The sequence below is a fragment of the Sorghum bicolor genome, chromosome 7 (assembly GCF_000003195.3).
Source record: "Sorghum bicolor cultivar BTx623 chromosome 7, Sorghum_bicolor_NCBIv3, whole genome shotgun sequence".
Taxonomy (NCBI): domain Eukaryota; kingdom Viridiplantae; phylum Streptophyta; class Magnoliopsida; order Poales; family Poaceae; genus Sorghum; species Sorghum bicolor.
Window position 1 is genome coordinate 61,363,801 of NC_012876.2, and position 27,867 is coordinate 61,391,667.

General features: G+C 44.4%; 3 protein-coding genes across 3 annotated transcripts; all 3 read left to right on the top strand.

The window, feature by feature from the left end:
* Positions 2,793 to 6,517, top strand: LOC8060551. Its single transcript, XM_002444586.2, has 2 exons — positions 2,793 to 3,406; positions 5,373 to 6,517. The coding sequence occupies exons 1-2, from the start codon at positions 3,313 to 3,315 to the stop codon at positions 6,179 to 6,181; spliced, it is 903 nt and encodes a 300-aa protein (XP_002444631.1). The 5' UTR covers positions 2,793 to 3,312; the 3' UTR covers positions 6,182 to 6,517.
* On the top strand, positions 15,481 to 17,661 carry LOC110436775 (heat stress transcription factor B-2b-like). The gene is made up of 3 exons (XM_021464264.1): positions 15,481 to 16,155; positions 16,285 to 17,171; positions 17,256 to 17,661. Exons 1-3 carry the CDS (start codon positions 15,847 to 15,849, stop codon positions 17,263 to 17,265), a joined length of 1,206 nt encoding a protein of 401 aa, XP_021319939.1. The 5' UTR covers positions 15,481 to 15,846; the 3' UTR covers positions 17,266 to 17,661.
* On the top strand, positions 24,273 to 26,252 carry LOC8057857 (exopolygalacturonase). Its single transcript, XM_021465827.1, has 5 exons — positions 24,273 to 24,494; positions 24,619 to 24,921; positions 25,071 to 25,366; positions 25,514 to 25,745; positions 25,868 to 26,252. The coding sequence occupies exons 1-5, from the start codon at positions 24,339 to 24,341 to the stop codon at positions 26,159 to 26,161; spliced, it is 1,281 nt and encodes a 426-aa protein (XP_021321502.1). The 5' UTR covers positions 24,273 to 24,338; the 3' UTR covers positions 26,162 to 26,252.

Sequence of the window (27,867 nt, forward strand, 5' to 3'; positions counted from 1 at the left end):
ATCACATCGAATCTTGCAGCACATGCATGGAACATTAAATATAGATAAAAAAGATAATTAATTGCACAGTTTATCTGTAAATCACGAGGCGAATTTTTTAAGCCTAGTTGCTCCATGATTGTATAATGTTTGTCAAATAAAAACGAAAGTGCTACAGTGTCAAAATCTAAAAAGTTTTTGGATCTAAACAAGGCCTAAGGCTTGCCATTGGGGTCCGCTGACCCCGACAGATTTTGAAAAACAAAGAGAGTGATCCCACCTTTCTTAAGCCAAGACCCCGGTGATCTTCTAGCCTGGCTTCGCCACTGCCCTGCACTGCACCTCGTGCTCGCTGGTGGCTGCTGTTGGTCCGCCACCATGGCACATTGCCAAAGCAAGGAGCACTCTAGCTTGTCCTAGTGGCACGCTGTAGTATGAAATTTTTTTGGTATATTTTCTATGTTAAGGCCTTGTTTAGTTCACAATTTTTTTTGTTTTTGGGTACTGTAGCATTTCGTTTTTATTTGACAAACATTGTCTAATCACGGAGTAACTAGGCTCAAAAGATTCATCTCACAAATTACAGGTAAACTGTGTAGTTAGTTTTTATTTTTGTCTATATTTAATGCTCCATGCATGCGACCAAAGATTCGATGTGACGGAGAATCTTGAAAATTTTTGCGAACTAAACAAGGCCTAAGTAACATAGTCCGTTAGTGCGAACTGATCGATGCAATATTTTTTTATCTATATATGCAGCTCTAATATTTGGAGCCCTATAACGAATGAGAATATGTTTTGACTAGTCTGGTCAGAAGCGAGTTGCATCCACGGGCTGTGAAAACAGTTTGTGCAAAAATATGAAAGAGACAGAGGGAGCTAGATGGAGGAAGGAGATAAGGACAATTTGGTCAAGAAATTATGATGAACACATCGAAGATGTAAGTAGTGGTATATTTTAAAAATACGAGAAATTATAATGGCACGTATCCCATTAACCCTTTTTTATCTCAACAGAAAGAGCTTCTTGTTGTATGACAGGTGGGGCCCACTGTGTTGATGAAGGCCAGTGTACCCTTCCACAAAGGAGCGCTCGTGCTTGGGCCAGGCTGGCTGAACAAGTCCACAAAACGGCCCATCTGACCTCGTAAACAAAAACGCTGGGTTGGGCCTGGACGCCAACTGGGCGGTCTGGAGCGTGGGCTAGCAACAAAGAGCCAGGCAGCAGGAGTCAGATCGGGGGTAGGTGATTGATCCGAGCTCCGCAACTGTATCACTGTACTTGTCAAAAAAAAAACTTGTCAAAAAAAAACTGTATCACTGTGTGCTTTGCTACTTTTTCTCTTTTCTCTTTTTGGTTTTGTTGCATGAGAGCTTCGTTTTGCCCGACTTGGCATCATCACGACTTCGAACATGGACAAGTGATCTTTTACTTTATAATTATGAGAATAGTATATTTCCCAAATATAAAGGGTGTAATGAGTGCAAAACAAAAAACATGTGTTGTTACACTATTTCTCCTCTTAAAAGGTCCTAGTGCATGTCGCGTTGGATTGCAACGGTACACTGTTACATAGGCCTTGTTTAGTTCAAAAAAAAAAATACAAAATAGATAATATTTGACAAATATTATTTAATTATAGACTAACTAGGCTCAATAGATTTATCTCGTAAATTACAGATAAGTTGTGCAATTAGTTATTTTTTAATCTATATTTAATGCTTCATGCCACAAGATTCGATTATAATGAGAAATTTGAAATATTTTGTAATTTTTTTTGGAAACTAAACAAGGTTTAAGTGTCTAAGTCTTAAAAAGTGACAACACAATAGGCAACTTCACCAGGAGTGGATCAAAGCATATACATGGGGTATAGTCTCCTAGGCATATCACATACTACCTTCGTCTCAGAAAGAAAGTCACTATGTGATATGTGTTTATTAAACTTTCTTAATTTTGACTAGTTTTATATCAAATATGTGTAACATTTATATTTTCAAATAAATTTACTATGAAAGTATATTCAAAGATTTATCTAATGATACTAATTATATATTATAAATATTAATATTTTTTATGTATAATTTGTTAATTTTTTAAAAAGAATTGACTTTTCAGAAAATGGAACAACTTTTATTTTGAGACACAAAACATGCATTTGGTTGTTGTCCCCGTTAAGAGGCAGCTGACTAACGATCTACGAGGCGTTAGATTGCTACCATAGTACCATCCCGCTCAAACCAACCGAATTCAGGCCCCAACCGTTTGGTTTTGGATGCTTAGGATTTGGTATATGTAGAGTTTGGTTGAACCGACACAGGTAGCTGCTTCGAAGCCTAAGCACATATATTTACCTTTTCTGTATTCTAATTCTCTAATGTCAGTCCCAGTGGGGGTTTCACCAGGATGTCATGCACATTTATTAGAGTGTCATATCAGCAAAACTGTACTTTTTGCATGAAACGAAGAGGAGAGAGAAGAAAGTAGTTTTACCATGTTGAAACTCCACGGGCGTTGTTTCCCACGCGGTGAAACGAGATGAAATCCCTACTGAGGGGCAAATCGTTTCACCATCTTGCATGTAATCCAATCATTTTGCAGCAATTAAATGTTTTGTTTAGCCTTGGAAACAACAAAGTGAAATGCTCTATTGCTGGAGTTATTTCATAGATGGTTTCATTTTAATCTCGATGACGTGTTGGTATGTGAAACCGTGCAGTGACATTGTCTATTGAGATTGGCCTAAGACGAGGATTGAGACGAGAGGGGTATGCATCCGCTTCCTCTGGATCAGACACGAATCCCGGAACGTACGAGTAATAAAATACTAGTGGCACCATGGTGCATGGTGTACACATCACCTTGGAATATCAGACCCTAATCCCGAGCGCTGCACACGGCAGATCGATCACACTGCAGCGCAGTGCAGGCACATCCACGCACATGCCGAGACCTCGGTCCAGAAAGATTAAAAACTAACCCAGGATCGCTACCACTCGAAGGAAAGCCCAACCACCAAAGATCAGCTCCTTCCGTTCGCGCTTGCGCCCCCGCAGGCGGCGTCGACGACTCACCAGTCACCACCGGACCGGACCACGACATCCTCGCTTCACCCCTTCTTCTCACTCGCGTCACGGCGGTCAGGCTCCCGGCCTCCGCCTCCATGTGATGTGACTGCGTGCAGCGTACACGCGACGCTAGCTGCGGCACGCTAAAGATCTCACCCGGCCCGCCGCTCGCCGGCCAAAAAGAGGAGGAAGAAGAAGCCGGACGGGAAGTCCCAGGCCTGACCTGACCGCCGGGCCTGAGGGGAGAGAACGACGACGACGACGATGGGGCTGCTGTCTCACCGGGTGGAGCGGTCGGAGATGAGGCCCGGCGACCACATCTACACCTGGCGCGCCGGCTACACCTACTCCCACCACGGTACGAGTACGACGCGCTGCTCCTCCTCCTCCTCCTCCTCCTCCTCTGGTCTCCAGTCTCTCCATCTCGCCTTCCCAATCCGGCCGCGCGGGACGGGACGCCTGAATGGCTGAATTGCGCTCGGTGTTCTCTCGGTTACGGCTGCGCGGCGCGCGCAGTCATGCCGCGCGCCGTCGCGCTCCGCATTCGCGTTTTTTCGGGTGGATCGTTGAAATCCAACTCGGAAGCGAGGAAGCTCGCGGACCGCGTCGCAGAACGCTGCAACTCAGCCCATGCGTGTGTGCTGTGATTCAGTGTAGCTGCTCTGCTTTTACGTGCTCCACTCTGGACCCAATGAGCCAAGTCCTCAACTTAGCCTGTAGTTGCATTGTTTATCCATTCGCTTGCTTAATCTGTGCAGTGGCCATTGCAAGTTACTCCTACAAGTTAGTAACTTCTGTTCGTACGCACGCGTATGGCTGGGTAGGAGGACTGTAACTGTAAATTGTAATGCCGTATCACCCAATCGAAAGAGTGTGGTCAAGGCAGCAGAAATGTAACTGCCGACGCTGAGACTGCTGATTCGTACTACTGCTCTGCCGCACCTGTGTCGGTGGTACCATACGGCGCTCCACACAGCCAGAGTCCGTCCATCCAAATGCATGCTCTTGACGGCTCGACGCCGGAATACGTATGCATGCTGCTCTCATCCAGTAACTTCCGTACAGAAAAAACACTCTGCTCGTGGTCACCACTCACCAACCAGCTCATAGAGTCGTAGCTCTGTCCTTTCTTCTTTTTCGTTTTACTAGCTTAAGAATTTGGATTTCTGCAACCGCTGCTGGCTCATACTAGTATAATGAACTCCCTCACGGGATTAGATGTGCCGGACTTCAAGTGATGATTCCAGATATCAATTAGTTACAAACCCATTTTCTTTACCAAAGAATCCTTGTCACCATCTTTTTTGTAACTTCGTGGTCGTCGTCATCGGATCCGGTGACCAACAAAGACATACACGCCTTTCGACTTTGAGCCTGTTGGCTCGGTAAGAAAAAAAACACCGACTCCCCCGTTGACAGTCAAAAAAAAAAAAACTGACAGATTCAACAGTGTATAAACTCAAAACTAACGGGCCCTTTGTTCCATCCGATGCCCTCCATGCATTGATGCCATTTGTCCACCTCCAGCTGAGAGAGTTACCATGCATGCTACTTTTGCTTTGCATCTCCTCGCCTCACCGACCATTGATCTGCATCCGGAAGCGTAAAGGTCTCACCCACATCCTGTCACTCTGCGCTGCTACTGCTAGAGGGACCGACATTTTCTCCTGCACATTATGGACGTCCCTCCCACAAATCCGATCATCACTGGCATATGTGGGGAATGGCATGCCGGCAACAGCGGGGTACTTCTCCACATGGATGGATAGTGTTTTCTTGCTCCTTTTGTACCTAGCTAAGCTAGGCCTTGTTTAGTTCCAAAAAAAATTACAAAATATAAATAGTAACACTTTCGTTTGTATTTGACAAATATTGTCTAATTATAGACTAACTAGACTCAAAAGATTCGTCTCGTCAATTCCGACCAAACTGTGTAATTAGTTTTTATTTTCATCTACATTTAATACTTCATGCATACGTCTAAAGATTCGATGTGACGGGGAATTAAAAAATTTTGTAAAATTTTTGGGAACTAAACAAGGCCCTAGCTTGCCCGTAAATGTTTTTTTTCGATTTTTTTGATTCCGCAATAATGTCGGTAATTATTTGAGCTCCAATTTTGCATCTCAACATGCCTATCATTGTCGCCTGACCATTAAACCATGATAATGCATTCATTAGTTTCCTTTTACTCATGAATTGGATTATTGGATTGGATGATGATGATGATGATGATGTTGATGGAGTTGCCATCATACTGTACGGAGCTAGCGTGTCCATGTTCTGAGTTCTGACGCGAGGTGTGGCATGGATCCATGATCCAGGGATCTACGTCGGCGGCAGCAAGGTGGTGCACTTCACGCGGAAGAAGGAGGCGGGCACGGCGGGGCTGGACTCTGCCATCGCCGTGTCGAGCCTCCTCCTCTCGCAGGGTGGCGCCGACGAGTGCCCGACGTTCCCGGACTGCGGCTTCCAGCTCCCCGACAGCGGCGTGGTGCTCACCTGTCTGGACTGCTTCCTCCGCGGCGGCGCGCTCCACCGCTTCGAGTACGGCGTCCCCGCCGCCGCGTTCCTCGCCAAGCTCCGCGGCGGGACCTGCACAACCGCGCGCGCCGACACCTCGGACGCCGCCGTGCGCCGCGCCATGCACCTCCTCCAGAACGGCTTCGGCGACTACGACGTGTTCGAGAACAACTGCGAGGACTTCGCGCTCTACTGCAAGACAGGGCTCCTCCCCGCTGCCGCCGCGGGCGGAGACGGCGACGGCGACGGCGACGGTGGGACTGGGACCGGGATCGGGATGATCGGGAGGAGCGGGCAGGCCGCGTCGGCCGTCGGCGTGCCGCTGGCCGCGCTCTTCTCCACGCCGTTCAAGCTCCTGGCCGCCGGCCCGCTCGGCATGGCCGCCGTCACCGCGGGCGTGTACTGCGCCGGCAGGTATATTACCGACATCGGGGTGAGGAAGGACGTGGTGAAGGTGGAGGTGGAGGACCTCGCGGCGCACCTCGGCTGGCGCCGCGCCAAGGCTCAGGAGGCGGCGGCGGCGGTCAAGAAGCAGCAGCAGCAGCCTGAGAAGAAGAAGGCGGCCAAGAGCTTGCTTCCCCTGAAGCGGAAACGCGAGATTTGCGTTTGATTTGGTGTGTGTGAAAATGCGAATAGATTTCGTTATTAGTTACTGCTGCATAGAAATTAATAAGTCCCATATAGATAGATGTCGAAGCGTCTTAGCTCTTGATCAAGTAAGTGTGCTTTGATCTATAGTTAATTTAGTTGAGCATTGCTTTTACTTTGAGGTTGATCCTTTTTTCAGAAGAATTAGATTTTGTTGGTTGTTCTTTGTACTCTGTATCTGATATAGCTCAAGAGTTCAGTCAAAATGGTTTGTCAGGCTTCTTCTACAGACTGGAGCTTAGCTCAAGAACCACCATCTTCGTTTCTTCATAATTGCAACGAGCAAGATATTTGTGAATGCTTGTTAACTGTACTGTGTTCCAAACCAGTACTAGCACCGTACTTGTTGTCCACAATACAAGAGCATGCCAGGAGGAGGTCCACAGAGGCGCAAACATTGGTCCACTTCTGAATTATTCTATACGCATCAGAGCGTGCATGCAGTCCATGGTGGGTACTGTCTGTTTCCATTAGTGTACCTACCTTGTCGTGTCGGTACTCAGTAGAAGATGATGCATTGTTGGTCGAGGTCTCTCCCTCTGGCGATCACAACACACACAGACACAGACGCACGCACATGATTGTAAAATGACAACCCGGACAGATCAGAATCCAGAATCCCTCGTCTCCACCTCTACTCACAGTGAAGTCGCGGGCGAAACTTCATCCAGAGTCCAGGCAGGCAGGTGGTAGCACCTTTAGGCCTTTACCCCCCCATGAGGCCATGAGCATGTGGAAGGAGGGCCTTGTTTTAGTTCACCCTGAAAACCAAAAAGTTTTCAAGATTCCCCGTCACATCGAATCTTGTGGCACATGCATGAAACATTAAATATAGACGAAAACAAAAACTAATTACACAGTTTTGCTGGAAATCACGAGACGAATCTTTTGATCATAGTTAGTCCATGATTGGATAATATTTGTCACAAACAAACGAAAGTACTACACTTTTCACTTTTGGGAACTAAACAAGGCCGAGATCTGGATTCTGGATAGAAGCCAGAGACAGAACATGGTAAAGCTGTCGGTTGTTTCTTGCGAAATTTACCCGGGCGCCCCGCTGTCCCAAACCTCTTTTTCGGTGCCTTTAATCATTCATCATTGGCACCATGTACCTGAGCTTGAGTAGTGAGTACCTTCCCCTGCCACCGTGATTTTCTTGGAGGCTTGCTTTGGATGGATGAATGGATGGATGGAGAGGCTGGCCACGTGTGGATTGAGAGACCTGTCTGGTTCACTTGTTGATCTGGGCCCGAGCCAGCCATTGGTTGAAAGATTGATCAGGACCATTGTTTTACAGAGTGGTTTGGTATCTGCTACACCTGCTACATTCTGTGCAGTATTGATATACTGGTGGAGCTCACGTGAGAACGTAGCGCCGTGCTGCCAGCAGTGGAGAGTACATGTGGACGTGGTTGCCCGTTCCTCGTTGTCTCTTGTGACGACATTTGTTTTCTAGGCATGAGCGCAGCGGGAGAGCACGGTAGAAGGTGGTATAGGCAGGTGCAGAGACGGCTCAGTAACTGTAAAGCCAGCCAGCGACTTGGGAGGAAAAAATATGGCATGAGCATCCCTGAAACGTGAATGTGGTGGCCTTTTACGCTACCTGGAGGGAGAGTTGCTTGCCAAAGTGTCCATGGTCAGACGGGGAATCACAGTTCCTACATAGCATAGCAGCCTGCTGACCTGCTCTGCCTCCACGAGATCATATAGATCTGGAGCTGGAAGCCACGTTGTAGGGAGGGGATAGCTAGGGATCCAATTATCACAATCCCACGGATGGAGGAAATCAAACGCGCATCATTCATCGGTGTCGGTCCTTCCCTTGGTTCGGAGGTCTTGAAGACTTGAAATAGATAATCATGTCAATGGCGGGCACTGCTAGTCCGGCATGGTGCATGTGGACGTGGTTTTTGTTGGAAGACTATTCGGGCCCTCGTGAAGTAGGCAGAGTGTCTCAGGTAGATAAGTTGTATTTGGTTGGAGGTGTTAAAGTTTAACGGATAATATTTTTGTTTTATTTAACAATTAGTATCTAATTATAGAATAATTAGGTTGAAAAGATCCATCTCATAAATTATTCTCTACTTATGTTTTTAGTTTTTTAAATAGTCTATATTTTAGTACTTCATGTATATATCTATTTTTTTTATATGATAGGTGTTAGAAAAAATAGAAGCAACCAAACAAGGTCTAACCATGCTTGATAAATCGTGTTGTTAAGTTCAAGCAAACAAGACGCCAGTAGCCAGTGAAGCACAGGGACAGAGCTCTTGTATATTCATTGGGGTTAGGCCTTGTTTAGTTCCAAAAAATTTTACAAAATCGACACTGTAGCATTTTCGTTTGTATTTGACAAAAATTGTCTAATCATGGACTAACTAGGCTCAAAAGATTCGTCTCGTCAATTTCGACAAAACTGTGCAATTAGTTTTTATTTTCATCTATATTTAATACTCCATACATGCGTCTAAAGATTTGATGTGACGGGGAATCTGAAAAATTTTGCAAAATTTTTTAGGAACTAAACAAGGCCTAGTGGACACCAATGAATTTTGCGATTCCTTCAATAATGATACCATAAAATAGAAAATCACATCTTCAAAATATTAGTAGGGAATAGACTTTCGATCTTAGCTTTTAGTCATGTCTAAAATTTGACCCGAGACTAATAAAGGATTTAGTCTCAGTTGGGTACCACCAACGGAGACTAGAATCCTCTGCTCAACAAATAGTATAGTAGAGATCTTTAGTTCCGGCTAGTAACATCAATTAACACTAAAGAGTGTTCTTTTACTCTCGGTTGGTGTCACAAACACATACTCAAGGTCTTCTATCTAGAATTAAAAATCCCTCCATGCGTTAATTTTAAAGGAGATAATCTAGAACTGTGTCAAATGTAGTTGAAGCATACCACTTACCAGGGCAGTCCGGCAGTGAGAGTTGTTTGCGAAGACAATCATGCCCCGTCGGGGGACAGCCGGACAGCTAGCAATGTGTTCTTCCCCCTTGTGCAAGGCGGGGGTCTCCTGTCGTCTCCCGTGGATCCAATGACGGACCTCACTCATTGTAGGAACTAGGCATCCAAAAATGACCCTACTATGGTGCTGGGGAGGAAATGCACTTTTTTTTTTCTCTGTCTCTTTGATTTGGAAAAGAAAAGATAAATAACACTGAATGGGCCGTATCTTGCGAGCATGGACCGGTCCCCATGCATTATGAACTCAGAGAATTGTTGCTTGGCCCGTGCAGCAGCAGAACCAAGAGAGAGGCGTGGTAGGCTCTTCTTTCGGATGTTCTGATAGATGGGCTGTGCAGAGATAACGTATGGGCTGGGCCTTTCTGTATCCTTTTGACTCGCTGAGTTGACGATCCTTCTTTTTTCTTTTGTTTTTGGAAAATTTTTCTTCAGTACATGAATCATTACAATCAACAGACAAGACTGCAAGAAAACAGGAGGGCTAAGTCAAGCCAAACTAAATTATGTCGACTATCAAAGGCATGCTTAGCACGAAGATAGACCTACTAAGCCCACCGTTCTTCTTGTATGTTCTAGTCAGAAGTTGGTGAACGCCTGTACTCCCTCCGTCCAAAATATCCGTTGTTTTCGTTTCCCAAAAAACTATTTTAATAAAATATATATTTAAAAAATATTAATATTTATAGTATATAATTAGTATCGCTGAAAACACCTTTGAATCTAATTTTAAACAAACTTATTTCAAATTACAAATATTATACGTATTTTTTACAAATCAAGTTAAATTTATAATATACAAACCAAAATTGACATATAATTTAATTTAGGATAGAGGGAAGTAGCTGATGGGTTCCTCTCTTCTTTTACTTTCTATTTTATATATATTTAGAAAAAGGAAAAACTGATGGTTTCCTCTCAGGCCTTGTTTAGTTTCCATTAAAAAAGTTTTCACTCATCACATCGAATGTTTAGACGTATGAATGGAGTATTAAATATAGATAAAAAAATAAAATAATTATATAGTTTAGTTGGAAATCGCGAAACACATCTTTTAAACCTAATTAGTTTATAATTGGCCTTAAGTGCTATAGTAATCCACATGTGCTAATGATAGATTAACTCGGCTTAATAAATTTGTCTCGTAGTTTCAAGACGAGTTATGTAATTAGTTTTTTTATTAGTATCCAAATCTTTTCTGACATCTGATGTGACACCCAAAACAAGGCCTGAGTCTCATGTCTTGTTTAGTTTGCAAAATGAAAATTTTTAAGTGTCACATTGAATAATGTGTCGGAAGGACGTCGGAAGAAGTTTTTGGATACTAATAAAAAAAGAAACAAATTACATAGCTCATCTCAAAACTGCAAAATGAATTTACTAAGTGTAATTAATACATTATTAGTATATGTGGGTCACTGTAGCAATTACGGAGTATCATAAACTAATTAGTCTTAAAAGATTTGTCTCGCGATTTACAACCAAATTGCACAATTAGTTTTTTTTGTCTACATTTAATGATCCATGTATATGTCCAAATATTCGATAGGATAAATGAAAGACTTTTTTTTTAGAAACTAAAGAGGACCTCAACGAAAAAAATCATGTTCTATTTTTTTTTAGGAAAGAACCATGTTCTATCCAGAATCCAGAGATCTCCTGGTAGGTAGCGAAAGTGTGGCAGCAGGATCATACAATACGATGCTTTACCAGCACAGCACAAAGGACTTGTTTAGGCTTCACCCAAAAACCAAAAACATTACAAGATTTCTGTTACATCGAATCTTGCAGCACATACATAGAACATTAAATATAAATAAAAATAAAAATTAATTGCACAGTTTGTCTGTAAATTGCGAGACAAATCTTTTAAACCTAGTTACTTAATGATTAAATAATATTTATCAAATAAAAATGAAAGTACTACAGTATTAAAATTCAAAAAAATTTTGGATCTAAACTAGTATACACCTAAATTCAAAAACTTTTCAAAATTCTTATCCTATCGAATTTTGCGATACCTATATAGGACATTAAATATAAATTAAAAATAATTGATTATATAATTTATTTATAATTTAAGAAACAAATCTGTTAAACATCTATAGTTAAATAATAATTATTCAATATAAATAAAGTTGCTACAGTATTCAACTTCCGTGAAAAACAAGCACAAAGCAGCAAAAGCTGACCGGTCCAACGTCCAGAAGGCCAGAAGCACCGGCTCCATCCCCACGGAGCCGGAGTCAAGTCAAACCCAGTCTCCCAGTGCTGTTGCTGCTGCTCTGATCCGCCTCGTGCTGCCTGCCACACCACACACACCACGACGCCCCTGCTTCGAGCCCGCGAACTCCGTGACCGTTTGAACGCTGCCCATGGCCGGTCAACGATGTAAGGCTGTTCGCTCCAGTTTAGGACTTGTTTAGCGGATGTTTGGTTAGAGCTATTAAAGTTTATAAACGATAGTATTTATATTTTATTTAATAATTAGTGTTTAATTATAGATTAATTAGGTTTAAAAGATTCGTCTTATAAGTTAGTTTTCACAGCTGTAATTTTATGAGATGAATTTTTTGAGTTTAGTTAGTTCATAATTAGACAATAATTATTAAATAAATTAAAAATAGTATAGTACCTAAAAACTTTTTAACTCCTCAACCAAATACTAAGACTTTATTTATTAAATCTATCAGATATTAAATAATATTCTTATCTCAGAAACAATATTTTTATCTACTTCCTCCGTCTTTAAAAAAATATCGTTTCAGAACTTCAGACATCTTGTTTGATCATCTGTCTTATTCAAAATTTTTACATAAATATTATATATTTTGTTAAGACCTATTTTATCATTAGAGATACTTTACTAATGATTTATTTATTTTATAATTTATATAAAAAATTTAAATAAGAGAAACGGTCAAATACGAATTCTTAAAGTTAAAAACGTTATTGTTTTTGGAACGGAGAGAGTATATTTTTTGAGCCAAGCGAATAAACTAACTCCCTCCGTAGTCTCCCTCTGTATCGTAGAAACAAAAACTACAGTACTCTACTGTACTACTGTACTCTCACAAGACAAATAGCCAGTGCGATACCTCAATTCGAGCCTTCGAGGTGCCCTCTCTGCCACTGCCAGCTTCGGATTTTTGCTTCCCAGCCTGGCCCCCATGTATACGTAGTAGTTTCTAGTACGTACTCCTGCCGACATGATTAAACACTGCTATATGAGTATGATTTGAGTAGGAGCAAGCAAGTGATGTTACATGAGATTAAACAAACACACGACATGCACCGGCGTAGTAGGAAATATCGAAGTAAGGCCTTGTTTAGTTCCAAAATATTTTACAAAATCGACACTGTAGCTTTTTCGTTTGTATTTGACAAATATTGTCTAATCGTGGACTAACTAGGCTTAAAGGATTCGTCTCGTCAATTTTGACCAAACTGTGCAATTAGTTTTTATTTTTGTCTATATTTAATATCTCATGCATGTGTCTAAAGATTCGATGTGACGGGGAATCTGAAAAATTTTGCAAATTTTTTTGGGAACTTTCCGAAAAGTGAAAAATTTTCGGTACTGTAGCACTTTTGTTTGTTTGTGACAAATATTATTCAATCATGGTCTAACTAGGATCAAAAGATTCGTCTCGTGATTTACAGCTAAGCTGTGTAATTAGTTTTTATTTTCGTCTATATTTAATGTTTCATGCATGTGCCACAAGATTCGATGTGACGGAGAATCTTGAAAACTTTTTGGTTTTCAGAGTGAACTAAACAAGGCCTAAACCGAGATTGTTAACTTGCGCTAAAAAAAACGATTGTATTAGGGCTGTCTCGACGAGATTCATTTGGAAACCCAAACCTAAAATCTAAAATGGGTCTCCAACAAAATATCTATAGCTTTCAACAGAGTAGCCATACAGAAGACCTATTTTGTGTATCAGGAGAGGCATAGCCCGAATTTGGGTATCTCTCCTCGAGATCTATTTACAGATAGTGTTGTCTTGTAGGTCTTGTTGTTGAAGAAGACTAAAAATAAATATGGAACATTTTACCTGTAATACTACTCAAAGGACAAATGAGTCTTGTATTTTGGGTGATGATTGTTGGGATAGTCTTATAGACCATACTGTGTGTTACACAGAGTACTACGTGTGTGTGACTAAACAAAAGGCACGGCATGACACGTGCTGAAGAAATTAATCAGCACTACAACAATCGATCAATGAGGCTGATTCCATGGCTTTGTTCAGTTCACCTGAAAACAAGAAAGTTTTCAAGATTAGATTTTAAGATTTCTCGTCACATCGAATCTTATGACACATGCATGAAACATTAAATATAGACGAAAACAAAAACTAATTACACAGTTTAGCTGTAAATCACGAAATAAATTTTTTGATCTTAGTTAGTCTAAAATTAGATAATATTTGTCACAAATAAACGAAAGTGCTACAGTACTCAAAACTTTTCACTTTTCGGAACTAAGGCCCATGCCGAAATCAACACAGCGCAGGAGTACCAGTAGTAGTAATAACCGTAATAATTGCCATGCTATAAAGTAGGCAACCATCGAGGATTGTCACAAACTCTCACCGAAAATCCAGATGTTTCATCCATGAATCATGGACGCCCCCGTGCACCGTACGGCGAACAGTGCAGCTAGCGGCGTCATGCAAGGACCAGCTCTCGTGTACCGCCATCCACGGAGCACCACGATAATTACTATGTGAGTTCAGTGCTAGACTGCTAGTGCGATCGGGATCAGCAAAAGATCTCGGCAGCTCAAAAGGCTGTGCGTTGGACCAAAGAAATCTTACGTCTTGTTTGTACTGTAGCACTTTTGTTTGTTTGTAACGAATATTATCTAATCATAGGCTAACTAAGATCAAAAGATCCGTCTTGTGATTTACAACTAAACTGTGTAATTAGTTTTTGTTTTCGTCTATATTTAATTTTTAATGCATATGCCCTAAGATTCGATGTGATAGGTAAACTTTTTGCTTTTTAAGGTGAACTAAACAAGACCTTAAGTCGGTTGCGAAGAAATATCTGCGCTCGATCATCTAGTCACAAAAGCTGTCACGCTCGAATTAACTTGCACCAATGATGTACGGAAGCCACCAGATCTCCACACGGATACACATAGATCAGGCCTTGTTTAAGTCACGATTTTTTTTAAATTTAGCTACTGCAATATTTTTATTTTATTTAATAATTAATATTTAATTATAAATTAATTAGATTTAAAAGATCTGTATCGTAATTTATATTTATTCAATACGATGGAAAAAAAGATTTTTTTTTTGAAAAGAGCCTTAGTCAAACTCCTGGCACCGGTCTTTATCGTGCATTTGCACCTTGTTCGCTTAAGGCCGGTTTAGATGTAGCAAAACACGTAAAAATTTTGGAGAAATGAGTACTTTTTGGAAGAATGGATCTAAATAGAGGTCCGTAAAATTTAGGCCGTAAAAATTTGGAATTTAGGACTTTGAAGCCCGAAAAAACTTACTTAAGGCCTTGTTTAGTTCATCCAAAAACCAAAAAGTTTTCAAGATTCCTCGTCACATCGAATCTTTCGGCACATGCATGAAGCATTAAATATAAATGAAAATAAAAACTAATTGCACAGTTTACCTGTAAATCGCGAGACAAATATTTTGATCTTAGTTATTTTATAATTGGACAATATTTGCCATAAACAAACGAAAGTGCTACGGTAGCGAAATCCAAAAATTTTCGCATCTAAACAAGGCCTAAGGGTCCTTGTCTTGTGTGTTGCAGATAAAAAATTTAGGAAACATCTAAACATCAATTTGGAATGTAAAATTTACAGCCAAAATTTTTGAGATGTACTAAACTTATGAGCCAAATCTGCTGGTTATTTAACGGTGTTTTTTCTTCCACAATAAATCAGTCAGCCATGGCTTATCAGCTATACCAACTAGAGATAATTCTGTACTGAGTGAATAGCTGGCTGTGGTTAGTTAGCGTTAGCGCTAATGAGTTTTCGATTTTATAAAGTTTGTTTTATTTTTATATATATATAGAATAATCCTCAGAGGGCCCCCACAGGCGCACGAGACGTGTCCAAGATTCCTCCGCCGCGGGCCTTGAACCTTCCAGAACATCGAACCGTGGAAAAAACAACCGAACCTTCTCGCAGTTTCGTCGCCCCACCCACCACGCACCCCCATCCCCACACGCCCCGGCCCCGCGCGCCGCCACCCCATCTCCATCTCCACCTCAGGCCTCCCATCCGGCGGGCCAGACACCCTCCACGCCATCCGGGACCGGCCGGACGCCCGCCCGTACCCTCCCCTCCGCCCCGGCCGCGCCGCGCGACGCGCGCGACTTGGTTTCCGCTCGCCTCTTTCCGCGGCACGAGTTGCTGGCGGGTCGCCCGTCCTCCTCGCCATATTACCGCCTCCCCGCCCCGTGACCGCGTCCCTCTTCTCCCGTCTCCTCCTACTCCTCCGCGCCCTCGCCTCATCCGCGCTCCTAACCGCCGCTGGTTTCTCTCCACGCTACGCCACCGGAAACTTCCAGAACCCACCACCTTTCTTCCTTCCTTCCTCTTCCTCTCTCTATCTCTTCCCGTGCCGCCGACGGTGCCCCCCAGCCAGATCCGCGCGGCCGGCGCCGCCATGGCCGCCGAGCATGCCGCGGCCGCGGTGGGCGAGCCGCCGCCGCCCGCCGCCACCACGACGCAGCCTCCGGCGGAGGGCGTGACGGCGGCGCCAGCGGCGGCGGCGGGGCAGAGGTCCGTGCCCACGCCGTTCCTCACCAAGACGTACCAGCTGGTGGACGACCCGGCCGTGGACGACGTCATCTCGTGGAACGACGACGGGTCCGCCTTCATCGTGTGGCGCCCGGCCGAGTTCGCGCGCGACCTCCTGCCCAAGTACTTCAAGCACAACAACTTCTCCAGCTTCGTGCGCCAGCTCAACACCTACGTGAGCGCCTCCTTCCTTCCCGTTTCATCTCGCTCTCTTTCATCCTTCCCGTGCTGTGTATGATCGTCTCGGCGGCATGGCGCTGACTGTTGTTGTTGTGATCCGCGCGGCTCCCACGGGTGGGTGCAGGGGTTCAGGAAGATCGTGCCGGACAGGTGGGAGTTCGCCAACGACTGCTTCCGCCGAGGCGAGAAGCGGCTGCTCTGCGACATACACCGCCGGAAGGTGACGGCGGCCACGGGGGCGGTCACGGTGGCCGCGGCCATCCCGATGGCGCTGCCCGTGGGCTCGCCGGTGTACTCGGGCGAGGAGCAGGTGCTGTCGTCAAGCTCGTCCCCCGAGCCCTCACTGCAGCAGCAGCCGCCGGCGCCGTCTGGGTCGGGCTCCGGCGGGGTGCCCTCCGGCGACGTGGGCGAGGAGAACGAGCGGCTGCGGCGGGAGAACGCGCGGCTGGCGCGCGAGCTCGGGCAGATGAAGAAGCTCTGCAACAACATCCTCCTCCTCATGTCCAAGTACGCCGCCACTCAGCAACAGCCGGACGCAGCCGCCGCCAAGCAGGCGGCGGCGGCGGCCGGGAACTGCTCCGGCGAGTCGGCGGAGGCCACCGCCGCGGCGCCGCCGCCTCCGCTTCCTTCGATCCTTGAGCTCCTCCCCTCGTGCCGCGGCGACCCCGCGCCTGACGCGGCCGTCGAGACCGCGGCGGCAGTGGGAACGGAGCACGAGGTGGTTGAGAAGGCGGGCGCCAGGCTCTTCGGCGTCTCCATCGGGCGGAAACGAATGCGGGACGAGAGCAACGGCGGCGTGTTCGAGGACTACCCCGCGAGCCGCGCGGCGGAGGTGAAGGCGGAGCCGGTGGAGGCCGCGCATCCCGACCAGCGGCAGCAGGAGAACAACGCGACGGAGCCGGTGCCGCAGTCGTGGCCCATTTACCGGCCCAGGCCCGTGTACCACCCGCTCCGGGCCTGCAACGGCTCGGGCAGCGCCGGGAGCGACCACGACGGGTCCACCAACTCGAGGTGACTCGAGAGCTTGCAAAGCCAATCCCGTCCGTCTCAGTAAATTATTACACTTACTAATGCTAGTACTTTATGTTACTACAGGTTAAACTAGAATGAGACCTCTAATTAGCTGGGGATTTACTGACCGATCCCATGTAAAACTCCAGTGCTTATTTGGTAGTAACTCTTTGCTAGTTTATCTCATAATCACTGCAAGTATGGAGTATCCTTTAGACTTTGTTTGGATGTAATCGGATTCGCATCAATCCACGTGTGTTGGGGTGGATTGAAGTAGAACTTGAACTAAATTTCACCTCAATCCACTCCAACATATGTGGATTGTGGATTGAGGTGAATCCGACAACATCCATTATGCATAGGGCGATCCATAAAACTAGAGGTTAACTTATGGACTGTAGAGTAGTAACTAATTTATGTTCTTGTTGAAGTTGGTGATCCAACACAACACTGGAGTTGTAAAAAAAAAAAAACACACACACACACACAACACTGGAATCCTTGTCAGCTAGTAGTCCAAATTGCGCATCTGCAGTTGCAGTTTCTGTTTTGGGTGGGGGTGATTATAATTTGGATAGTCAGCATGTGGGAACATGTCCAAAACGTCTAGATTAGCTGCTGAGGTGGTGGCTGGTCAGAGTTGAGATATTCCGATAAAGGGGGTGTGTGTCTGTCTGTCTATGTCGACTCGTCGATTCCAGGTGGATTACGCAGCGTTTGTTACGCGAAAAATATCTGGCGATGGCGAGAAAACGTCGCGTTCGCGCCTACTAGAAGGTACTACGAAAGGCGCTTTCTTCCAAGCCAAGTCGGGGATGATTGGGACGCCGATGGTGACGCGTTGTGTGCCACCGGCGGAGACCACGGTTTGTTCTCGACTTCTCGTAGTTGTTTTTTTCCAATCTATAAACAGCTCTACATTGACAGGTGGTTTTTGGTCTACGTACTTTATCGGATGTCTCCGGACAGACACGTTTAATTACCATGTAACCGGTGTTTTATTCATTTAGTTGATAAGTTATGATGTAGCTAACTTATCGTGATAAAAAACATTGTTGAATGACTGATAAGTTTAACTGATAAATAAATAGGCTCAAGTTGGCTGTATGGGTCAATAGGTTGGCAGTTAATAGTTGTGGGTAAAAAATTAAGAGTAAATTACACTCACCATACGACAAGTATCTAAGTGGGTGCATGTTAGTCCAATATCTTGTAATTTGTCCAATTTAATACAACAACAATATAGGTGGGTGCATATTGATCCACAATCTTCTCATAAGTTTAATTTGATACAAGAACTTGCTTATTCGGCATATACGGTCAAGTATTGTAACAACGCATCTCTGTACACTTTGAATCACTGTCATTGCAAGCTATAGACCCTAGCATGCTCATCTCATCCATCAATCAGCTTGAATCGTTTACTATACGATATCATTTATGAACGCGGCCAAATATAAAAGTTGTCATTGATTTCATAAATATGAAAAATTCCAAACCGATCATTTTTCTTTCTATACCATAATATTATTTTAATTCCAACCTATTGTCATTCATGGCTGGCTTGAACTGATATGTGGGTTGTCCATATCATAAGAATCAGGGACCGAAAGTTCTTTTTTTCAAAAACGAGAATCAATAAAATTTGATTTTGGTTTTTTTGTTTGGACTAACCAAGTTCTTATATAGGTTTACCAAGCTAAGAAAAAAAAAGAAAATAAAAAGCGGTTACCACCTTTTAAAGGATGTAGTAGACACACAAAAAAAATAAGATGATGTAGTAGACATAAAAAAGAAGACGATGCAATAGTTACACCGTCCAAAGGATAGGAAAGGCCTAGAGAGGGGGAGGTTAATTGGCTTGTAAAAACTTAAAACTCGATTTAGCGGATTAGCATAATGCAGAGCTTCTACAAATTCTCGTGGAAGTTTTAGAAGGATAGGTAGTGAGCATTTGATTCCTCATAACCTTACCATTTTATGTCTCTCTTAATGGTATGACTTTTCCTATACTCAAATTTAAAATAAAAATTGAATGTAAACTTTTATTTGGACAGAGTCAGAAAAATGATATCATAATATAATAAGTAATTCAAGTTGAGTGATGGACGAAATGAGCGTGTTAGGGTGTGTAACTTCCGATGATAGGGATTTAGAGTATACAAAGACACTGAGTTCTTACTTCAAATTAAATGGATTAGAAGATGTTGGACCAATAAACATCCACCTAGATAGTTGTCGTATTAAATTGAACAAATTAGAAGATGTTGGACTAATATGCACCCACTTAATTAGTTGTTGTATGGTGAGTGCAATTTACTCAAAAATTAATCCAACAACAGAGGGATCCCGTCTTGTGCCTACTTCTCTAGCTTTGACGGAGATGCTTCTAGCCCATCTAATCTTGCCTCGCTACTAGTCGTTTTATTTTTATTTTTTGAAAGGAGGTACTAGTCGTTTTATGGCTCGGTTTGCTTGAGCTTATCCGTTGATCTATCAGCTATTTAATATTATTTTTCTTTTAAAATAAATTAAAGAATAATATTTTCAGCCAACAGTTTTCTGTCAAGCGTGTCCCCATCTCATCGGCTTCACTCTATTATGCTATGTCCCCATCTCATCGGCTTCACTGCTTTCCAAAAAAATTTATAAATTTTTTTACATTTCTCGTCACATCGAATTTTGCAGCAAATACATGAAACATTAAATATAGATAAAAAATAGCTAATTATATAATTGTCTGTAATTTGTGAGATGAATATTTTGAACATAATAGTTTATGATTGAATAATATTTAACAAATACAAACGAAAGTGCTACGTCTATTTTGTAAAAAAAAAAACTAAACAAAGGCCTTGACAGAAGACTCTTGTTTCTGTTTCCATTTTTCATCTTCGATCTGTTTTTTTTGTGTGGACTTTCTTATATTGGTGGCATCATTTTTCTCACCACATGTCCGTGAACGGCGGACCGTTGCTCCTCTCCAGATTCCCTCTCTGCCCGATTAGAGATAAGATGATGTCATTCTCGATTCGTTGATTGCCAACAAGAGATTTGGCCTCAGCCTCACTGTTGATCCTCAGAGATGCTGCGTCTTGTCATCTCCGAAACCTGTGCTTTTTTTTTTTTGCGATCACGCCCGTCCCCGCCATGTATTTCATTAAGTAGAAAAGAGTCTAGCTCTAAACACAGCAGCTAAGGCAACCGCGGTTACCTACAGAAAAACCTTACCCTTCCACTCGCTAAGCCGAAGTTATTACATTTCAACATATTTGTTACCCTTTGATCGAAAAACCTCACCCCTCCACTCGCTAAGCCGAAGTTATTACATTTCAACATATTTGCTACCTTTTGATCGAACCGATCAACCAATCAATCAGCCAGAAGCGCCGCGAAGCGCCTGTTACCAGCCAAGCACCACACCTCCGCCTCCTCCTGGATCTCCGTAGCAAAAGTTGAGAAAAACGTAAAATAAACCTTCAGCTTGACGCAGGGACGCTCCCAAGTCAATTAAACCTTCGGCTTTTCTCTACCTGTGTGAACTAAATAAGCATGCAGTGTCTCGCTCTCGCATGTCTGGCCGGGGCCGCCACCACATTCAACATCACATTTTCAAAAGGAACCAACTTTCTCGACACACGGTACGGTGATTGTCATGTGCATGTAGGTGTATGGAATCAACCTTTCTTATGAATGTATTGAATCGGCAAAATTAGTAAGGAAATAAACGTTGAATCATCAAATAAATAATTGTGGGAAGTAACATTCTAAAAACAAAGAACAAAGAAAATTTGCTAATGGATTATGAACAAGTAGATAGCCCATAGGCCATAAACGGCCTAGCATGCAGCGGAGGGAGGTCCTAACGGTGAGGCTGATGAGGTTGCTTAGATACTCAACAAGAGTGTTCTAGGATTAGCAATGCCACCTAAAATGTCCATAAATCCCATCGAGAGACATATAAGATAGCAAGGCGTTTGAAGAGAAAAAAAAAGAGATAAAAGGTGGATATATAATCAATTATGTAGTTTTTGGATACATCATTCGGCTGTCTACCTCATATTTTATATGGAGTATGGATGGTCTTGTCCTTATGAAAAACCAATACGGTACTATTTGGAAGTACTATTTTGAGGTTGTATTATAAAGTTTTTCTTAGATTGAGACAAATGTATGGACTGATTCCAAAATCGGTCTAGGCCTAATTTAAATGTCAACAGTAGCAATCTAAGCAAGCAATAGAGCGAACACTAGCTATACCTAAAGTTGAGCATGCGGTCCGCGGGCCGAAGGCACGGCCCAAAGCATGGTCATTTGGCTCGGCCCGAGCACGGCACGGCCCGATTCTAACCAGGCCCGAGCTGGCCCGAAGCACGTTACGGGTCGTGCTTGGGCCGACCCCTCGGCCCGCCGGGCGGCACGGCACGGCCCGCTTTTAACAGCAGGCACGGTGTCGGCCCGGTATCAGAAAATTTGTGAAACTTGAAGTATTGTTATGTGACTTGTCAAACTTGTAATTTTTGACAAGTGAAATATGATCTTTGAGTATATTGTGTTATGTGAATTGTGAAATATTAATGTCTACGAATTAAATGTGATTTACTTATGCTTTGTTAAATTCTATATTAAATTTGGTATTTTTTATATAACGGGCCATGGGCCGGCTCGAAGCACTATTGGGCCTCGTGCTTTTCGGGCCAGCCCGGCACGAAAATCGGCCCACGGGCCGTGCCTAGGCCGTCCGGCAGGCACGATGGCCTATGGAGGCACCGCCCGGTGGCACGTAGGGCATACGGGTCTGTGCCCTATCGGGCCGGGCCGGCCCGTTGATCATCTTTAGCTATACCCTAGTCACTAATCAGTATACTATTTGTGGCTTTAAGCAGTATATCTATTGCTACTTTAATCAATACCGTTGTACGGATGTTGTAACCCTGATCAATATGTACGAGTATGTCTGGCCATGTTTGTATATTTTTGGTCAAACTTAAAAATGCTTTGACTCTCTAAGATTATTGGAATAACTTACAATCTGGAATAGAGGGAGTAGCAATGTGCACACTAGGTGGGACAAAACCGTAAACCTTATTAGTATGCTTGCCGCAGCTCTAATCAGTACCAATGCTGTTACCCCTAATTAACATTATGAGGTCCATGTTTTGGGAATTTTATTTAAGAAGTGGTGACCTGAGAGCACGTTAGCTAGGTCAAAGCCTATAATCTTAATAATTAACATCTCTTGCTGACCAGTAATAACAACGTTTACTGTTTTACGTGACCTCTAATTCCCTAAATAAAAGGTGTGTTGTGAAGAATTCACAAAAAGAAAAACATGCCATTTTTTTTAAAAAAAAAGGAGATCGAGATAAAAAAAATAAGCCACCGCAGGCCAGCTTCCCCTCCCACCGGGCCGCGCGGAGGCTCGTGACCTCCGGACCGAGAGCGACCTTTGCCCACGGTAAGCTATAATGCATTCTATATAATGATATTTTAATCTGGTAAAATTTGTTAAAAATTATGATTTGAGGAGAAACTCTTTAATCTATGTATATAACGGAGAGAGTATTATTGAGAGCAGTTACATGCAGTCATTAAGCCGTAGCCATTTTCGTTTGAAACGGAGAGTCGCAGCCACTGACCAATTAAGCTCATTCAGAGCACTCTACCAAAATAATCCGAGAGGTTACGCTTGCAGCACCTAAGCGTCTCTAAGACTATCTCCAACAAATGAGTACTTATATAGAAGAACTATTTTAGATTGTTTGAAAGTCACAACTTAAATATGGGTATTGTCTTTCTTCTGAAAACTCGTCTGCAGAAAAGATTATCTTTTAGATCATGTTATTGGAGAAGATGTCGAATAGATATTGAACTTTTGTCTATAGCGCTACCCAAATATCGAATAAGTGTTGTTTGTAGAGATAGTCTAACAAGAAGATAGGATAAAAAAAACTAGTTGCTAGCAAGTACTTCATCGCTATGTTTGCACGGTTCCTAGTGTACTCCTTCGTGGCTTTCTAACCTACGACTGCAGCTCATAATTTTATTCTTTGTTTATTTCCCCGCCAGATAGTAATTTGTATATGTTGTTGAAACTCGCGTCATAGAATTAAGGGTAGTTTTCATGGCATTAAGAGTATGTTAGCTTGAGTTTGTCTATCGAATCTGTCAGCCATTGAATAATATTTTTTTCTCACAATAAATTAAAAACAATACTTTTCAACCATAGCTTTTTAGCCAGTCAAACAAGCCCTAAATAGCATGACACATAGACATTTTTGTTGATAGAGAGAGTGAGAGGAGAAATAGTAGAAAAAACCGTTTCTCATATGACAAACGAATCGTCATCGAAGACCCGTTTTACCATTTCCAAGGCTTCCTTAGTTCCTTCCGACCTCCCACCCGGATCCCCTACGCTCAACCCGTTCCTCAACTCCCACCACTGCTTTTCTCGCGCCTTCTCCCCACAAGGCTCCCTCGTGCGCGAAATGTTTCTTTCCCACGATAGTGTTGCTCACGTAAAAGAAACGAAGCTAGCCAGCGATACTAAGAAGAATAATTGTGTTCTAATACAATATATCTTAGAAATTCTAGGATAAATTAAAAAGAAACGTAAAAGACATATGCATTTTTATTTTATTTTCTCTATTTTTAATGTAAGCAATGATTGGTTGATAAATAGAAAGTATTTAATGTAAATTAGTTTTTGTCATCTAAAATGTATTATATTTGAGGATAAATTTTGAATGCTACAACGTACTATATTTCAAGATAGAGTGAGTATATATAAATATATATAAAAAACTACTAGCATCCTATTTGCTGCTACTAGTGTTCTTCTATATTATGTTTATTTCCAAGTCCTTGTAAAAGCTAATGTTCAGTGTACTTTAAAATGGAAGGCTATTTTGTTCCTCCACAGCTGATCCATCTCCTTTTACGGTGCATTTAAGTTCTCATATATATAGAAACTGCTATAAAAAATTATGGGTTGAGATAGACAATTTCTAAGATACATTAATTTTTCTCCTTTTTTTATTGGAGACTATCCATAGAAACCAAGGGTAATGACTTCATTTCTCCTCCCAAGTAAGCTAGCCATATAAGGCGAGGAGTTTGTCTCCCTCACGCTACTCGGCGTCTCTGCAAATTCCCCGTTCCGACGCCATGGCCAGCATCTTCGTCAAGTCCCCGGTGCTCTACTTCGTCGTCGTCGTCGTCGTGCTGCTCTGCGGCGGCCACGCACACGGCGAGGGCAAAGCGGTGACCGTCTATGACGTGACAGAGTACGGAGCGGCGCCGAGCAACAGGGACAACAAAGACGTGAGTGTCGTTTACTCTCCCACATTTCCACAGATTTTATTCGATCACTTGATATGGTACGTGCATGTCTATACGTTCAACCGTCTGAAATGGTGAATCGCGTACGTGGTCGCCGTGCATGCAGGCGTTCTTGGCGGCGTGGCGCGCGGCGTGCGACTCCACCGCCGGCAACGCGACGCTCCATTTCCCCAAGGGCACGTTCGCCGTCGGCGCCGTGGAGTTCGAGGGCCCGTGCAGGAACGGCGGCGCGCCCGCGGTGGTGATCGACGGCGTGCTGCAGCCGTGCGCGGGGTGCCGCCTCTCGAGCGATGCCTGGATCACCTTCAGCGGCCTGAACAACCTCCTGGTCACCGGCGACGGCGGCACCCTCGACGGCCAAGGCGCCGGCAGCGACGATGACAAGGTCAAGTCCAAGTCCAAGACGACGGTAAGTTATTATAGCTAGCTTCCCAGAACGTACGCTTGATCAGTTCGATGCCATTTCCTCCTAGTTTTGTCCCGTGCATGTCAACGGGGACGTACGGCGAGATGCATGCATGAGATGATTCATTCGGCCATTGCTTGTGATCACCGCAGACGACGACTCTGGTTTTCGACGGCGTGACCAACTCCACGCTTCGTGGCCTGGCGTTCGTCAACAGCCGGGGGTTCCACGTGAACATCCGCCGCAGCAGCCGGGTTGTAGCCGAGGGCCTCGGCATCCACGCGCCGGCGCACAGCCGCAACACGGACGGCGTCCACGTCGGCCTGTCGAGCCACATCCGCGTCCTCGACTCGGTGATCGGCACCGGCGACGACTGCGTCTCCGTCGGCCCCGGCTCCGTCGACGTCGTCGTCGACGGCGTCATCTGCGGGCCCGGCCACGGACTCAGGTCTCAACTCTCAACACTAGTTGGTCGACATTGATCGAACAAATTGTGTGCGAAAAAAAGAAAGAAGAAGAAGAAGAAGAAGGAGAAGAAACCTAGCTAGTATATATCATGAAGAATTACATGTTGTGCGTGGTTTTGCATATGCAGCGTGGGGAGCCTGGGGAAGGAGGAAGGCGAGGAGGACGTGCAGGGTCTCATCATCAAGAACTGCACGGTGAAGGGCACCACCAACGGTGTGCGCATCAAGACGTGGCCCGGGTCGCCGCCGAGCCGCGCGTCCAACATCACGTTCCAGGACATCACCATGGACGGCGTCGCCAACCCCATCATCATCGACCAGCGGTACTGCCCGCACGACCACTGCGCCGACGCCAACAAGGTACGTGCGTTACCGTGTTTGCCATTGATGTTCTGGACCTAGCTTCAGGGCACACGTCAAAGAATTAACACGACTAACGGTCTGGTCGCCGGCGGCGTCGGCCGACGACGGAGCATATGCAGCCGTCGGAGGTGCAGATCAGCGACGTGACGTTCGAGCGGATCGAGGGCACGTCCAGCAGCAGGGTGGCGGTGCGGCTGCTGTGCAGCGAGGAACGGCCGTGCACCGGTGTGCGCCTCGACGGCATCAACCTCAGCTGCGGCGACCAGCCCTGCCGCTCGGTGTTGTCCAACGTGCGGGAGACGCCCGACTCCGGCTCGGTGGTGGCGCCGGTGCCAGTGCCAGCGCCAGCGCCGAGCCCGGTCTCTGCTCCGGCGGCGCGCCCTCCGGTGGAAGCGTTTGCCGTCGCAAGGTAGCATCCGTCCGTTCGTCCGTTAACAGCTGGTTAGCGCTTACTGTACGTCAGATGATTATAGAGAAGAAGAAAATTGAAACAACGTTAGGACACGGGCAAGCTTAAATTTTCTTTTGGATTTAGACCTCGATGATGCATGGTCTTGATATGGGTGGGGGGGGGGGGGGGGGGTGGCGCTCGTGACGGTGGCCGGGGGGGCACCCGTGATAGAATGGGGGCACGACGGGGACGCGGCAAAATGGGATGGGAAGCGCCCGCCGCCCGCCACCCGACGACTGCGACGAGAACGCGACGCGCAGCTTGGTATCCCGTCCCGAATCGATCGGTGGATTGAACGGAATTACGTGCTGCGCTGCAATTGCGTGCTCGGACCAAAACCAAAACAAAAAAAAAACTCCGCATTTAGGCTTTCGTGAGATGCATGCCGACCTAGCTAGATGGATCGGAGACCGACCATTCTCGTACGCAGGGTGTCGTGAACTCAGCAGGCTCCATTTCTGATTTTTTATCTATATCTGTAGTTTGCTTTTCAAAACATGTGACGCGTTGTAAACACAAAGCAAAACTGTACGTCTCAAAGCAGATGGTTGCGCTTCTCCAAACGCCACCAGGCTCCAAAATTAAAAACGCTATGATTCCTTTTCAGCTTATCGCATCGATTGCTTGTACGGGATGGACTATTGGACTGTCACCGTCTGCCCAAGCAAAAGGCTGGCTTTGCGCCTTGCGTCCTATAACCAAAAAAAAAAAAAGAGGCAAGGGTGAAGGTTTGCTAAGAACGTGTTTTGTTAATTTGTTTCACGCCTACACGTGCCACAGATCGGCGCGCTAAAACTATGGTGTCTCGCAGTGCTGCATTGCTTGACACCATGGTTTAGACTAGAGATGTCAATGGAGAATTTTCCGTCAGGGAGTGCTTCCCCAGCCCTGTCTCTGTAGGGAAGAAACTTCCCTCATCCCATCCCCGCGAAATGTCACGGGGGAGATTTTCTTCCCATCCCCGTCCTCGTGCGGAGAATAATCCCCGTGGGGTTCCCCGTATCCGCGGTAGTTTATATTAGTGTGATGTCAGCTATTCACATATTCACAAATTCATATTAATGGTATATAAACAGATCTCTTCTATAAAAACTTACATTTAAGATTGGAAAAGTGAAGGATTAAAGTTTTAACTTTGCTTATATATCACAATTATTGGACCTTGTAAGTATATGAGCCTTGAGAGTCGGGTCCCCGCGCAGAGCGGGAACGGGGGCATGCATACCATCCCCGTCCCCGCGAACCTCGACGAGGACAACTTTTGCTCCGTTTAATTCCCTGTGGGGTAAAATCTATACCATCCCCGTCCCTTAATAGGTGAACTCCCCGCGGGGAATCGAGAACGGGGCCCATTGACATCCCTAGAATTAGACGCACCTTCACAAAGTAGTTCATTTTCATCATCAACTCATGTCGCAAACTATGGTGGTTGTCTTGTTCGCGGCACTCTTTTTAGTGCAGCGGCGGCTTAGGCGAGATGTGGTTCCGCGTGAAACAAATATACCTCACAATACATGTTTCGTTAGAGTGTTATGCATATTAAATAGGGTGTCACGTAAGTAAAATTGCTGACCTGACAAGATCATTAAATGAAAAAGTTTCATCAGATGAGAGAGAAGTTCCATCCCTATAAAACTTATGTGGCTCGGTTATCTAGTTTTTAGTCTC